The 14867-nt window shown below is 36.2% G+C and overlaps 3 protein-coding genes across 13 annotated transcripts in view; 1 reads left to right on the top strand and 2 right to left on the bottom strand.

The window, feature by feature from the left end:
* The window catches only part of Frl (formin-like protein), a 139512-nt gene extending 129488 nt beyond the window's left edge, over positions 1 to 10024 (bottom strand). For 2 of the 11 annotated variants that reach the window (XR_011396809.1, XR_011396810.1), the window contains exons 1-2: positions 9609 to 10024; positions 7315 to 7960 (exon numbers count right to left, since the gene is read on the bottom strand). Coding sequence is in view for 8 of the 11 variants with exons in the window: in XM_070110893.1 (XP_069966994.1) it covers positions 7315 to 7593 (279 nt within the window). In the remaining 3 variants the exon portion in view is untranslated. Of the gene's footprint in view, positions 1 to 7314; positions 7977 to 8089; positions 8117 to 8163; positions 8267 to 9110; positions 9586 to 9608 lie in introns of those variants that run through there. The other 9 variants (XR_004978918.2, XM_070110893.1, XM_070110890.1 and 6 more) reach the window with 9 other exon arrangements.
* A 614-nt stretch (positions 10025 to 10638) lies between these two features.
* Positions 10639 to 11951, top strand: LOC106624902 (uncharacterized). The gene is made up of 2 exons (XM_014244688.3): positions 10639 to 11109; positions 11167 to 11951. Exons 1-2 carry the CDS (start codon positions 10774 to 10776, stop codon positions 11416 to 11418), a joined length of 588 nt encoding a protein of 195 aa, XP_014100163.1. The 5' UTR covers positions 10639 to 10773; the 3' UTR covers positions 11419 to 11951.
* On the bottom strand, positions 11706 to 13400 carry LOC106624901 (uncharacterized). Its single transcript, XM_014244687.3, has one exon. The coding sequence runs from the start codon at positions 13199 to 13201 to the stop codon at positions 12158 to 12160; it is 1044 nt and encodes a 347-aa protein (XP_014100162.1). The 5' UTR covers positions 13202 to 13400; the 3' UTR covers positions 11706 to 12157.
* Positions 13401 to 14867: the final 1467 nt, after the last annotated feature.

The raw sequence follows: 14867 nt of genomic DNA on the forward strand, positions 1-14867 counted from the left end.
CGAGAGATGAGGCGACCAGGAAATTTTTGGCGGAGGAAGGTCATTGTGGCATTTGACGCAAGTCGCTCCATCCTGCTGAAAATAAACCTTTCTCAATGGGATATGTTTTCGTCGGAGTTGAGGGATAAAAAACTCATTCAACATGGTGAGATAACGATCGGAGTTCACTGTGACTATCACACCGTTTTCTTCAAAGAAATAAGGTCCAATGACTGTATTCTTCCCGACGGCACACCACACTGTAACACGAGGGCTGTGCAGAGGCTTTTCATCAAGTTCTCTTGGATTTGCTGCCCCCCAGTATCTGAAATTTTGTCTGTTGACGAATCCATTCAGGTGGAAATGCGCTTCATCACTCGTGAAAAGAGTGATGTTGTCGTTGTCGTTGAACACCGATTGCATTTGCTCACAAAACAACTTACGCTGGTCGTAGTCCTCTTCTAACAATTGCTGGGTTATCACCAACTTGTATGGATGGAATTTGAGGTCCTTCTTCAAAATTCGACGCACAGTTGTCTGAGACAAATTAAGATTGGACGCACGAAGTCGGACAGAACGGTTGGGGCTCTGGAGGGCAGCGACCCTGACTCTGTCAATATTCTCCGGAGTTCGTGCAGTTCGATTTCCTCCCGTTCTTCTTTTCATAACACTTCCCGTTTCGTTAAAATTGTTCACCCACACCACTATTAAATTCCGATTGGGGATAGTCCCGCGGTGGGGAATGTTAAAATGCCGACGGAAGTCACGCTGAGTCTGGACGATCGATCCGTTAACCAAGAAACGACTTACGGCGAAAACACGTTGCTGCATGGTCCAAACCATCTTGAGTACTGACCTGAAAAAAACTCCCCTTCGTTGTGAATACAATGAGACCAACCCCACCACTCTGAGGGGCCCAGACGCCGAGTACTACCCATTTGAAAAACATACTAATCCGTTGGCGGACCCTGTATTATATATAAAATAATATCCACATACATTCGTAATATAATGTACTTAAGCGATATAGAATTTAATAGAGGGATGGTTGTCAAAGCAGCTGACAAAATAAACACATGTTAAACATACTTTACTAAATTACCATAAACGGGGCTTACAACGAAACAACGTAAGATGTTCCATCTTTGCCCATACCAGCGGTTAGGGAAATACCACATTTCTAAAAATGCAGATGAAACCAAGGATACTCTCAATGTTCAAAGATCCAGACAATGCAACGCTGCCACAAGCCAAAAAATATGAGAAAGGCACTTTATTGCGACAAACTTTCATTGATCGAATCATACCGAGAAAAAGGTCTCTCAATTAGTCACCTAGGTCTGGAAATTTATCAATGCAGAGGCGGCGCATGAAGAGGAGCAGGAGTAGGTCAACTCGTGCATAAACATTTTTGTAATTTTTTGTGATAACACAGTTAACATTTCTTGATTAAAGTCAATAGGTCATTAAAGTAAGACATTCGTAGAACGTTGTATACAATTTTCATGAATAATTAGATATAATATATAAAATAATATTTAAAAATATACGGCAATGGCAACAATCATTCAAAAATGTTGTCTCAGAAAAAAGTAGGATTGCGGTGCCCCTGATACCTAGTTGCTGGATCAAAAAATCAAAGTTCATTCTTAAATAATAGTTTTCCCCACGCCGATACGGTTTTTTTTTTTTGGAAGACGTTGAAGCAAATTACGCGATTTTTTGCGAAAAAATCGTATAATGTGTTATTGTAAAAGAAAAATTGTTAACAAATTGAAAAAAAACTCTCAGGTGTTACCTTGTAAAGTATGTACAGAACGAGTGTTCAAAACATCAAACGGATCAGTGCAGCAGATTTGAAGTTATGAAGGACACCGACTTTAAAAACGTTAGTTATGGGGAAAAATGCTTTGAAGTTTTGAGCACTAACAAATTGATGTAAAACATTAAAATCTGTAATAAAAGTCAAATATTAGAATTTTTAATATGTTTGAATATTCTGTCACATTCTTTAACATGCCCACAATTAATTAATTCGCTAATAACTTAAGATATTGTAGAGAAATGTGAGGCGTCCTTTTGTACCACAGAGCGAATTATGAAGATGCGTAACCTTAATATTAATTAATTTAGATTAAAAAAACTTAAACAAAACAAATTGCGCTTCATGCGATAAACAAAAAAAAACAGCAACTTAAAAAAATTATAGTGACGTAATCGCTTATTTTCTGTTATGCACAAGCGGCTCATCATCCCACCATCACAAGATTTCGTCATACACATAGAGAGCAAACTGAGAGTGAAATTGCAGAAAAAAACATATATTTGCCAATAATCAAAAGTAGCTTAGGTTGAAGTGGATAATTTGAGCTATTCGACCCACTTTTTTGAGATCAGAAGATGATGTCATGTTTTATTTTAAACAGTACCTTGGAATCGGCAGTTAATTCGGCGATCTAACGTAAGTAATAAGTTAAGTTTGTCATGATTGGACCTACATCTTGCTCAGTATTCGCGATGACACTGAGTCCAACGTGACAACGGCTTTAAGACACATAGGAAGTGGACAAGTTAAGTGGCCCCATGCTGTCAACGCCCTACTGCGACTCCAGTCTCTACGGTCCTAGTAGCTTAAACAGGCAGCATGACTACAGGTGCAACAACAACCACCTACACGCCACTCCCTCACCCTAGACACCCCCCCGCGACAAACTCGATTACTGCAATTTAAATGCAACGGACTCCAGAGTAAGAGCGAGAAAATAGTTGCAATCATGAGCCGGGAGCGCTTATCGATTACTGCAATCCAAGAAACAGCCGCTCATATGTTCTAAATTGTGCAGGTTTCAGCGGTAACGTAAAGATCGTGAGCTAGATAATCTTGGAGGCCTAGCCTTCATACTGCACAACACTGTACAATGTCTTTTTACCGTTGGCGACATCGACCCCAGGGATACTATCCTCGAATGTCAGGGTATAGCTATCCGGTCAGGCGATGTCAAGCTCGAAATATTTAAAATACATATGAATACATCCCCCTGTTACATGTTGCCCAACAGGATATTACCCGAACATAGGTGCGCTATTTTGTGAAATCCTTTTAGTACTAGGCGACTTTACGCATTACGATCTTTGACACTCCTGCCTGTTAAACGATTGTAGGGGATTGAACTGTTGGAACAGACACATTCGATATTCTGCACAATCAATGACGAAAACCTTACCAGAATTATGGGCCGGATATTACCATCGCTAGTGGTGGCCTGATAAATAGCACAACCTGAGAGCCTATGCGAACCCTCGTATCAGACCTTAGTTAACTTTAACAAAGCCAGCTGGATCGGTTTTACAGAATTTACCGCGAAATCTTGTAACCTCTCCACCGGTTTGAGTAAGCTTTGGAGTATTGCGAAGGCCTTATCAAATCCGAAGAGACATGTCGACTGGATTGAAATCCAATTCGATGGCCATGCCTGTCCCCCCCAACCTGTCTGTGATCACTCTTCAAATGCCCCAAGAGTGAAAAGTCGGAAGAGTGGTCCCACTACTCAAACCTGGGAAACCCGTCAACAAAGGGGAGTCTTATCGTCCGATAACTCTCCTTTCCTTAGTAGTGAAAACATTTGAGGCCTTGCTTTTCCCGACGTTCACTCACGACCTGAGTCTAGCAGACCACCAGCATGGTTTCCGCAAAGTGCACAGCACCACCACAGCACTTAGCGTCATAAACGCCCGGATAGTTCATGGCGTATACCAAAGCCACTCTGGGAGAGGACGTTCCTCATAGCGTTGGACTTGTCAGAAACTTTTGACGCACAATGCTACTTGAGGACATAGAACCATCCACGCTCCATCAATGGTTGAAGAGGTATACTATGAACTACCTGCGCGGTCGGCAATCCGTACTGTTTCGAAGTCAAAACTATAAACTAAGAAGAATTAAACATGGGGTCCCGCAGGGTGGTGTCCTCTCCCCGTTACTGTTTAATCTCGAAACTCTCTCAACCACAAGAGATAATTTCCATCACCTCGTACGCTGATGATTGCACGATATTGACGTCAAGCAATAAAATCGATGACATGTATTCAAAACACTCTCCCCCACTAACTCCACACCGACCATATTCACGAACTGGACGAAGGAGTACACTGGATCTTAACATTACAGTCGATAGCATTACAATTCCGACTGTCAATAATTCTAATATTTTAGGTGTAACATTTTTAAGTGTAACAGTCATGTTCTCCAACTCTGGCCACGAACTGTAGCCTACTGGATTGAAATCTGGACTTCCAGACGGCCAATCATCTACAGCTATGAAACCAGGAATGTTGCTTTTAAGCTACTACTTGGGTTTTTTTTTTCGTGGATGGTAGGAGATCATCTCGAATAAGTCTTGACATTGATCTGGTGGATATATTCATTTCCTTTGTCATAATTTTCTGTTTTCTAATGGGGGTTTCTGCGAATGCCTTCGCGAAAAATTTTTATGGCTGAATTGGTTCGAGGACGACTTTTTCTTTTTCTGTCATCAACTGTAGACCTTAAGGGGGAATGGGAACAATAGGGTGGTAAACAAACATAATCGAAATATTAAGTTTTTTGAGAAACTCATCAATTTCACTTGTACTTTTTCCACACTTATGTAAAGCAATACGATTTTTTTCAACCCCGGACTCCACTATTTATTTTATTCTCTTTGTATGCATTGTAAACTTTGTTTTTTTCAACCCCGGACTCCACTGTTTATTTTATTCTCTTTGTATGCATTGTAAACTTTGTAACAGAATTTATAGCAAGACTAAGTATTTACAACGAACATAACAACTTATTTATTTCCTACTTTAGTTAACCGTTTTATTCATTTCAACTGGACTGTTGAAAACTTAACACATATTTTCCTTGTATGGTAAAAATATTTGTTGTATTCATTTATAATGGCGAAGCTGCCCTCAGTGTTTCTTATCACATCTCAAGCACAGCCCGTTTACAAATACATTTGTTTTTCGAATTTTCCAAATCTACAAATTACTCGGCCGACTTCATTAATCTACTGAATGAGCGTGTACGTCTGGAAGTCGTGGATGATGTCAGCGTTTATTTTTATATGCTGACTGAGTACTTTGCACTTAAAACCACATAAACGCTTAAATACAGTCATTTTAATATACATATGCAAGGGTTTTAATATAGTTAGTTTTCGAATTTATTTTTAAATAATCTTAACAAGTACTTTAACACAGTTTTGAAAATTGGGGCAAGATAAAAATACAATATAACTGGATATAGTTAAGCTACTTACAAGTAGTTCAAAAATTAATATATTTTAACATAAGTGCTACTCATTTAAAATACAAACGATTGTCCCATAAAAATACATATCCAATTTTTTAATAAATTAAATTAGACACATTCCAAGCACTAGTTCCTCATTCGAGCCCTGACAAATAAAGGCAACGACCTAATCTGTCAAATGTAAATATTGTAATGCGTTCGTTAATCGACACACGGCACAAGTTTATGTAAAAAGCGTTTGAATATTACAATTGTAGAAGCATCGTACATGTCATATGTGCATATGTATGCATTATATATGAAAAACACAGCAATGTACAAGGAATTCTTTAGGTGTGCAAAATAAAACATATTTAAAATCTTTTGTCTTCTCGCTATCTAGAAGTCTAGTGGAATGCACAAAACTCTCTTCTATAATCATACATAAATCGAATTTAAACAAGTAAGGAAGGGCTAAGTTCGGATGTAACCGAACATTTTATACTCTCGCAAAGTCAAATGGTATACTCGTTTGAGATTTCTTTGTGGATTGGCTGATATTTTCGGTAGAAGGTCAACTATAGGCACTGGGGTCCACATATTTAGTACTTAGGGGCTTGAACAGTTTTGGTTCGATTTAAACAATTTTAGTCACAAGGTGGCATACTTTAAACGCATTATTCACGCAAAGTTTTACCCCGATATAATCATTGTTGCTTGATATGCATAATGGAAAGTGAAAGAATCAGATGGAATTAGATTAGATTAGATTATATGGGAAATAGGCGTGGTTGTAGTCCGATTTCGCCCATTTTCGCACTATAACATATAAATATGAAAATAACGTTATGTATCGAATTTTGTTGAAATTGATTAAGCAGATCTCAAGATATGGGTTTTCACCTAAAAGTGGGCTGTGCCACGCCCACTGTCTAATTCTGAACGCGGTTCCTATAAAGTCATCTCATACCATCCCAGAGATAAAATTTAATGTCTCTGGCGTGTGTAGTGCTTGATTTATCGCGCTTTTAGTAGTTTTTAACAGTACCGTTATATGGGGAGTGGGCAGAGTTGCCACCCGATTTCAACTATTTTCACACCGTCAATAGAAGTGCTAAATATTTGCTTTCAGTGAATTTTGTTATTATAGCATTAGCTGTTTAGGAGATATGCACATTAAACCTATTAGAGGCGGGACCACGCCTACTTTTTAAACAAAAATTTTAACTGCAGATGCCCCTCCCTAATGTGATCCTGTGTACCAAATAACAGTCTTGTATCTTATTGCGGAGCTTAGTTATGGCAATTTATTTGTTTTTGATTAATGGCGCTTTGGGGGCGTGGCAGTGGCCCGATTACGCCCATCTGCAATACCAACCGTCTCACGGTACCAAGAAACATGTCTACCAGTTTCATAAAGATATCTCAATTTTTACTCAAGTTAGAGCTTGCACGGTCGGACAGACGGACGGACGGACAGACCGTCACCCGGATTTCAACTCGTCTCTTCATTCTGATCATTTATATATATATAACCCTATATCTAACTCGATTAGTTTTAGGTGATACAAACAACCGTTAGGGGAAAAAATTATTATACTCTGTAGCAACAGGTTGCGAGAGTATAAAAATACGGTAAGGAAAGGGGAAGATCTAATATCCTAGCGACAAAAGCAAATACTTTGATGCAAGCATTTAACACCAAAACGTCTTTATTTCTGCGGAATACTTTGGAACAATTATAGACTGTACATACGTGCTGAAATGTATTATATCAACAATACGTGCAAAGGAACTTTTTTATCGAGTTACATTATTTGGCACACCAACTTGAGAAGCACAACTTTATTAGGTGGTATCTTTGAATAATTATATAGAAAAAATAAGAAGCATTCGGCAAGCGTTCAGCAAGAAATATTTTCTTTTTAATTTTAAATCAGAATTTCTTATATATATTTTTAACGTTTTGTCTTCACTATTTGTTATTAATGGGTTTATAATTCACATCATTGCTTGTACCAACCTTTATGTATAAACAATTTTATATGACTATGACTTACCAAAACTTTTGCGAAACGCCTATCCAATTCATCTGTAGTTGGCATGGGTTGCTGACTTCGACTGCGAACGCTTGGTTGACGTACATGATGATACTGAGAACTCGGACCGATATCATAATGCAAATCTTGTTTTTGTAAAAAACCACCAGTTGCGGTGGTTATGCCATTTTTGTGTGAAATTGAACAATTTCCGTTGCCCTGATCATGATTATTACCTCCACCGCCTTCCTCTACCAGCGCATCATTGGTAGAGATGTGGCGTGAGCTAACTGCGCCCATTATAGATGCTAAGCGACCAACGCCCTCACCGCCACCTGGTCCTGGTCCGGATACGCCGGAGCCACCACTGCTATCCGCCGATGATGTTACTGCACCACTCCCACCACCGCCAAGCGCTGCGTTTAATGAGGATACAACGGCTTCCCACACTGTCGACTGGACAGTGCGGCACAGCGCACGTGTTTTCTCGGGGCAACTTGATAGTTGCTCTTTCAGTTCGTTAAACAGATCCAAAATTTATCGTTTAAAAAAGCAGATTTTGAAATATTATTATATTGATTGTTACGGCGACTTGAAACGATGTCAGTTAAATATACTTTGATCACTCCTTCGTTTTTAATATGGTTTGAATGGTGGCAACTGCAAGCTGCAAACATGGGTTACTTTAATGATACAGAATACCGATTGTAATTGATGTAATTTATATTGGGATAGAGTAAGAATGATAAATTGGAACATTTTGTTGTTTATTGGCACTTCTTTAGAGAAGACAGACCATCCGATTCGCTTTCTGGTATCGTCTCTAAAAATTGGGTTGCCTTTATAAATTAATTTTGAAAATATATTTACACATTTGCCAATACTTCACGATGTATGCTTTTTATAGATTTTAATTCACTGATGATTTTGAACAACAAACGTTCCCAATTTATATAGAATTGACATGCAATAATAATTCAAATCGATTTATTCATTTTCTTTATAGCAAGTGTTGTTAATTGGATATACAAAAAATAAAAGAAAAAACTTTAAAATATTCGTATCTATCTACAAAACCTCCATCATATTCTTTTGATTATTAATGCAAAGATATATACAATAATTAGTAGTCTTCTTATGTACACAATTATCGGTAAATGTATAGTTTAGGTCCCCCAACGAAGGACTCGAAAATTAAAATTTTTTTTAATCTTCTTATTTTGACGCGAAGATTACAAACCTGGGGTCGGCTTTAGTATACCGTCCCAGGCTTTCGTGGATAAAATGGGTATGGGCGGATAAAGGAGATCCTCCAGATCAAAAATACATATGTATATAGATATAGCTGCGGAAAACTTATCGAGATATTTACGTTCAAGATTGAAAATTTCTACTATTTAAAGTACGCATTTTTTCGATTTCAAATGAGTTATACACTCATATTTTTAACTTTTATATCCACTTATTGTTGATAGACACTAATAAATCTTTTAGTTTCCTTCACTTAATAGCCGCGGACTGATCATGAGATCGCGAGATTGTACACTTACATTTCTTCAGTATTTTTTCTTCACAAGAAAATGTCTAAAGTTACAGCTAAGTGATCTGAATTCTGTAGCTACAACAACAAAAACAACTAAGTTATTTGAAAAAAATTTGCAAAGTGTGTTAAATATATAAAAGTATACATAAATTATTGAAAAAATTCACTTTCCGCTCACGGATTTGTAATCTTCGCGTCCAAATACGACGATTTAAAAAAAAATATATATTATTTTCGCGGCCTCCTTCATTGGGGGACCAAACTATTCATTTACCAAAGATTTAATCCAAAAATTCGATGCTAAGAATTCCTAATTGGGGAAAACTTTAGTATAACGTCCCACGCTTTCGGGGATAAAATGGGTATGGGCGGATAGAGGAGATCCTCCAGATCAAGAATATATATAGATATAGCCGCGGGAAACTTATAGTTTTCGAGATATTTAGGTTTAAAGTTCAAAATTTTGACTATTTAAAGTACGCATTTTTCCCATTTCGAATGAGTTATACACTTATATTTTCCACTTTTATATCGACTTGCCCTTAAAACACCGGTCGTTGCATACACCACTACCAGACAGCAGACCATTGTATAAATCTACTTTCTATATAGGCTTATACAATGCAGCAGACTATGAGTTCTAAGTATGTACATTGAATGCATCGCCTTTATGTATCTCGCAAAACCGCTGTCTGGCTTTTGGTGCTGATGTGCATCAGCCAAACGAAGTAAAATACATACTCTTACATTTGTATATTAAATAAGCAATTACCGAATTCGTTGGACCGATGAACTCGGTTTACTCACGCACATACAATTTTCACAACCACTCAAAAATATGTACCACTAAATTAAGCACATTTAATTCACTTAAATTTCCAACTAAATATACTTTGAATGAATTCGTTATTGTCGTTGAGCTTATTTTGCAATTTGCATTCACATATTTTATGTTAATGCTTACTTCAGCATATCTTTACATAAAAGAGAACGTGTCCCGGCACTTATTTCCACTTTATTACTTTTTATTTTATTTTTATTTTTTGGACACCAACAACAAACAATAACCACTATTTCACTACTATCCCACGAAAATAAATTACTTTAACACTCCGACACAAAACATGCACTGACAATTGGATTGGAAAATTCAATTGAAATTTCATTCGCGTCACAATTGTAAAACCTTTGTTAGTTTGTGGTGAATTAGTTATAATTTTCACGAGATTGCTTTTTGACCACATGTCATTGTGAATAACTTCTTCTTTATGAACTTCTGTCATTTGAATCATCGTAAATCATCACCTTATACCAGAGAACGTATATCATAGAGAAGGTTCATGGTGTGCCGATTGTCAAAATGTTCGTCTTGACGAAGGTTTACTTAGAGAACTTAAAACAAGTTGTTCTAAGTTCTCTGGTTTGCTCGCCAACATTAGAGGATTTCACCACAAACATATTATAAGCGGATTTCATATATGTTCTCTGATTAAACTAGGAGACACAGTGTGTCGTCAACAGCTGTTAATACCAAATTACTGGAAGTGTGTTAATGTATAGAGAACAAGAACAGAGATCGTATATTATATGATATTATATGATATACATACGTTGTCTGCTATAATTACCAAATTACTGGAAGTGTGTTAATATATAGAGAACAAGAAAAGAATTCTAAAGATTAATTTCTTATTATAGATTAAACTTCTGGGTTTACTTTTTCATCGATACGGTAACTTGATTTTTTACATTCTATCTTCAACATTGCAACTCTGGGCAGATGTTCTTCATTCACAAAAGTTTAGATTTGACTTAATCGCTTTTGTTTCTATTGTTTTTTCAAAACTCTTTCATTACATTCATATTCGCGCGTGTAATTTTTAACATTGAAATTTGTCAATTAAAATTTTATCACTAAATTTTGCAAAATATATATAATGTCTCGAAATTATACATCCCCTTATGCGAAGCAATTACATCAATATCCTTCTCAATCAGAGGATTACATATCGCTAGAAATAGGCGGTCCAGGTAAGTGTTCCACGCCCGCACGACCACATTACAACAACCTGAACACTAAAGGCAGCGGTGGAAACTTTTATCAGAATAAGCATAGAGGTGGTGGAGGTCGACAAAATCGGTTTTCGGGTGGATGGCAAAATAACCGGCAGAGCACTAGCGGATATGGAATGCAATGGCAACAGCAGACACCGCGAAACTGTGACTCTGCGGAGTGGCAATGGCGTGGTGGTGGACACAGACAACCGAACAATGTTAGTAACAAATATATAAAATAAATTTTTTTAATTCCAGTCCACATTTATTTCTAGAGCCAATCTTTTAATAGCAAAGTTAAAGATGTATCGGCGTACGTACATCAGTCTATGCTGGAAGATCCATGGAAGGACTTAATAGAAAGACGAAATGCGATCAAACGAAGCGAGATAAACCTGCCCACTCCTGCTCAACAAAATGATCAAACTACAAAATTTGCAAGCACGGAAAAAAGCGTCAGCGAAGATATTGAAGCTGATATGAATAATGCTGGTTATGAAGGTGAAATTGTTACAGGGAGTCCGTAACACTAATGAAATTTTTACTATATGCTTAAAAAAGAAACGAGATTTTAATGAGTTTAGATATTATAAAATACTAAAATTGTAAAACATTAATTGAGGCAATTTACATTTTAAACTTAAACAAGCATAACTACTGCGGTTATAATCCATAGTTTCCTTTGCTTAAATAACCATATATATATATATATATATATATAATGTTACTAAAGCAAGGTACCTTACGACTCTGGTAATATCATTTTGATTCCGTTCCTAACTTTCGTAATAAAATATATAAAGTAATACAATCATTTATAATCAAAAATATTTTGAATGGTTCTTAACATTTTGTATTTTTGTATTGTTACCTTTAACAATAATTGTCTCCTTTTACTAACAATTACATTTACATAATAGTAATATAAGTAACATAAAACGCACTACACAACTGCTACTGGCTCAAATTCTGCTAGATAAGATCAACGAAGTTTCGCGTTTAAAGAAATTCATCAGAATTTTATATTTGGAAATTAAAAAATATGTGTAAAGTTAAAAAATTGTACTAAATTGTTATTATGGGTTTTTAAATTTGTATTTTGGTCTGTTCCATGTAAAACGTTTGGAATTATTTCCATTATATTTATTTCATGACGTGAGGTGAGTTATTAGCAACTTAAGTCTAAATCACTTAATTAGTTCATTGATTACTAGTAAAAAAATATGAAAGTGGCTTGTTGCTTTTATAACTCAAGTTGCTTTAATACTATTTATGGTGATTATGTTGTTGCTTTTGAATATATTTTTCCCAGTCTCCGCTTAAACAGTTATAAATTTTCATAGCAGCACGCGCGTCCTCGACGGAATTGTGCTCTCCTATTTGTATTTCCATACCTAAAATTGCTTGGCTAAGAAGTTTAAGGCTTGGAGTTCGTCCATTCGAAACTAGGCGACATAATGGCTTATATCGGGCAGTGTCGCGTATATTTCTATATGGATGCTTTATGTGTAATACAGCCAAATCGTTGCGGATAGCATGGCCAACAAGAATTTTACCCTGAAGTAATGCAACAACTTCATCCTGAACCAAATGAAAATCTTCGCCATTTTCGATGTCTTTAGGTCTGATACCAGATATACTTGTTCTATAATCAGTTACCGTGATCCATGGTTTAACAAATTTATCTAACAAAACTTCACCCTGTTTATTTACGATAGAAACTCGTGCCAACATGTCGTCTTGACCGTTGTGGCCCACACCAACCATCTCACAATCAATAGCTACATATTTATTTCGTTGAGCAGCTTTACGTTTTTGTCGTAATCGAGCAGATTTGCTTAGCGGTCGATTGTTTTCAGAATTGGGATGTTGATCATGTGCTTCGTGATGTTCAGATTCTTGTTCTCGAGCCAATGAATTACGGCGGGAACCACATTGTGAATCCGAATTATTTCGAAGATGGCAGATTTGCTGTTTTGCATTGACCCTACTACATGATAAAATTGATTGCATTTGTTGTTGCAGCTTATCGATGCTTGTAATTGCCTCCTTATGTTTTGATTGATTGTTTGCAGCAGTTGTTGCTTGAAGTGGGCTCTTTGATTTTAATAGTTGGCAATTTGAGTAATCATGCTGCTTTTGTTTTACTGATCCTCCATCGCCTGCACCTTCTACTTCAAAAAGTTTTGTTTTAAGATGTTGTTGTTCCAATTTACGTTTTGCATCTCCTTTTTTTTTACTGTTGCTAGCACTTGCATGTTCATTACTTTTTTTTTGTGGATTAGAAGTTTGTTGGGACATAGCTTGCATCTGTGCACCTCACGCTTTAAATTTTGGTTTTGTATTCTTGGGCACTTTAGAAATTTTAGTAAAAGCTGTCCTGTAAGTTTTTTTTTAGTTTTCAGTTTTTTTCTTTTTTATAAAAGTTAAACTAAAAAACTAAAGTTAAACTGAAAGTATATGAAATTTGACAACTCAATCAAAACACATATGGCCAATTTACATAGAACTTTTTCTTCGCCTTGCGTCAGGCATTTGTTTTGACAGAAAAGCTCGATTTAGGCTTTTGTATGAGTACGTTCACATAAAAGGTTTTCGCCGCGAAGCCAAACAAAATATTGAAAAATTCTCATCTTTTCACGTTTTTGTTTTCGTTCACATGAGGACACTGTTGTGTTTTGGTGTCGCCAGAGAACGTAAATGAATAGAGAAGGAGCAAATGTTAAATGAAATCTTTTTGAGTACTAATTTGTAGTTCCAGATGAGGGAACATCGAAAAATATAACTTCGAAAAATAAAAATACACCACGCAATGTGCGAAATGCTATAAATAGACACAACGGATATTCCTAAATGAAAAATCGTTGCGCATACCTATTTAGATTTATGTTTTCAATTTCTATGAAATGACAAATTTATAATTATGAAAAGCCTTCTTAAAAATCTGTATTACCGGTAAAAACCCCAGAATTCATAATAAAATAAACATTTAATAGGCTATTTTTCCAACTTATGTATGTATGTGCGTTATGTGAGCAATTGATTGCTTATTAAACAAAGGATAACAATAAAACGGTGGCTAAGCGGCCGCGTTTCCACTTTTGTGGTGGCTGAGGTCGTAAGCGGGAAGGAGTTAAGCTCATTCCGAATACGAGCATATACGTTCGAATCGTAAAATACATAATATTAATATTGTATTTTATTTTTTTATTTTATTAATTGGAATCTAAGCATATCATAATTCAATTACTTTAATAGCATATTTTACTTCCTGATATAATTAAAATATATCAGGAGAATATGTTCATATGTTTAGGTTTATTGAATATTTCCTTATTATGCGTATTTACACAAATGTGATAATCACACATACATTCTTAAATACACGTACGCTGATGCTTGCTTCTTCTTGCCCCGCACAAGCAATGACTTTTGTCTACGCTTTTTGCTTTTTGCGAGTTGAACGATCGCAGGCAAGGAGGGATTGGGGCGCACCGCCACATAATTATATCAGATATATATTTTATTTATCGAATTCAGTTTGAAAACGATTATAGGTATGAATTTATTGGTATTTATATATATATATATATATATAATATATATTATATTACGAAAATAATTCATAAATGCATCAGTATTTTTCAATACAAATTAAGCAACATATCAATATATTATGAGCCCTCACTTGACACGCCTATGTGCATGGTGGCAAGCCAACGAAATAACGGCGAGTTCGCGCGGACATTGTGTTGTTGAAAAAAACCAAATGACGACTTTGCCGACAAACATACATATTTATATACATACATACAAACGAGCTCGCATACATATTGACGCCAAATTTTGCGCATCGTCGCGGAGTTGACAAAATTTGTTTCAATCGACAATGTCGATCGGCTATGTTGTCTCGTTTGTCCTTTTTGCAGTGGTTTGCTATTGAAAGTTGACTTATGCTCTTTTGAAATATTGCGAT

This window comes from Bactrocera oleae, chromosome 6 (genome assembly GCF_042242935.1).
Source record: "Bactrocera oleae isolate idBacOlea1 chromosome 6, idBacOlea1, whole genome shotgun sequence".
Lineage (NCBI taxonomy): Eukaryota > Metazoa > Arthropoda > Insecta > Diptera > Tephritidae > Bactrocera > Bactrocera oleae.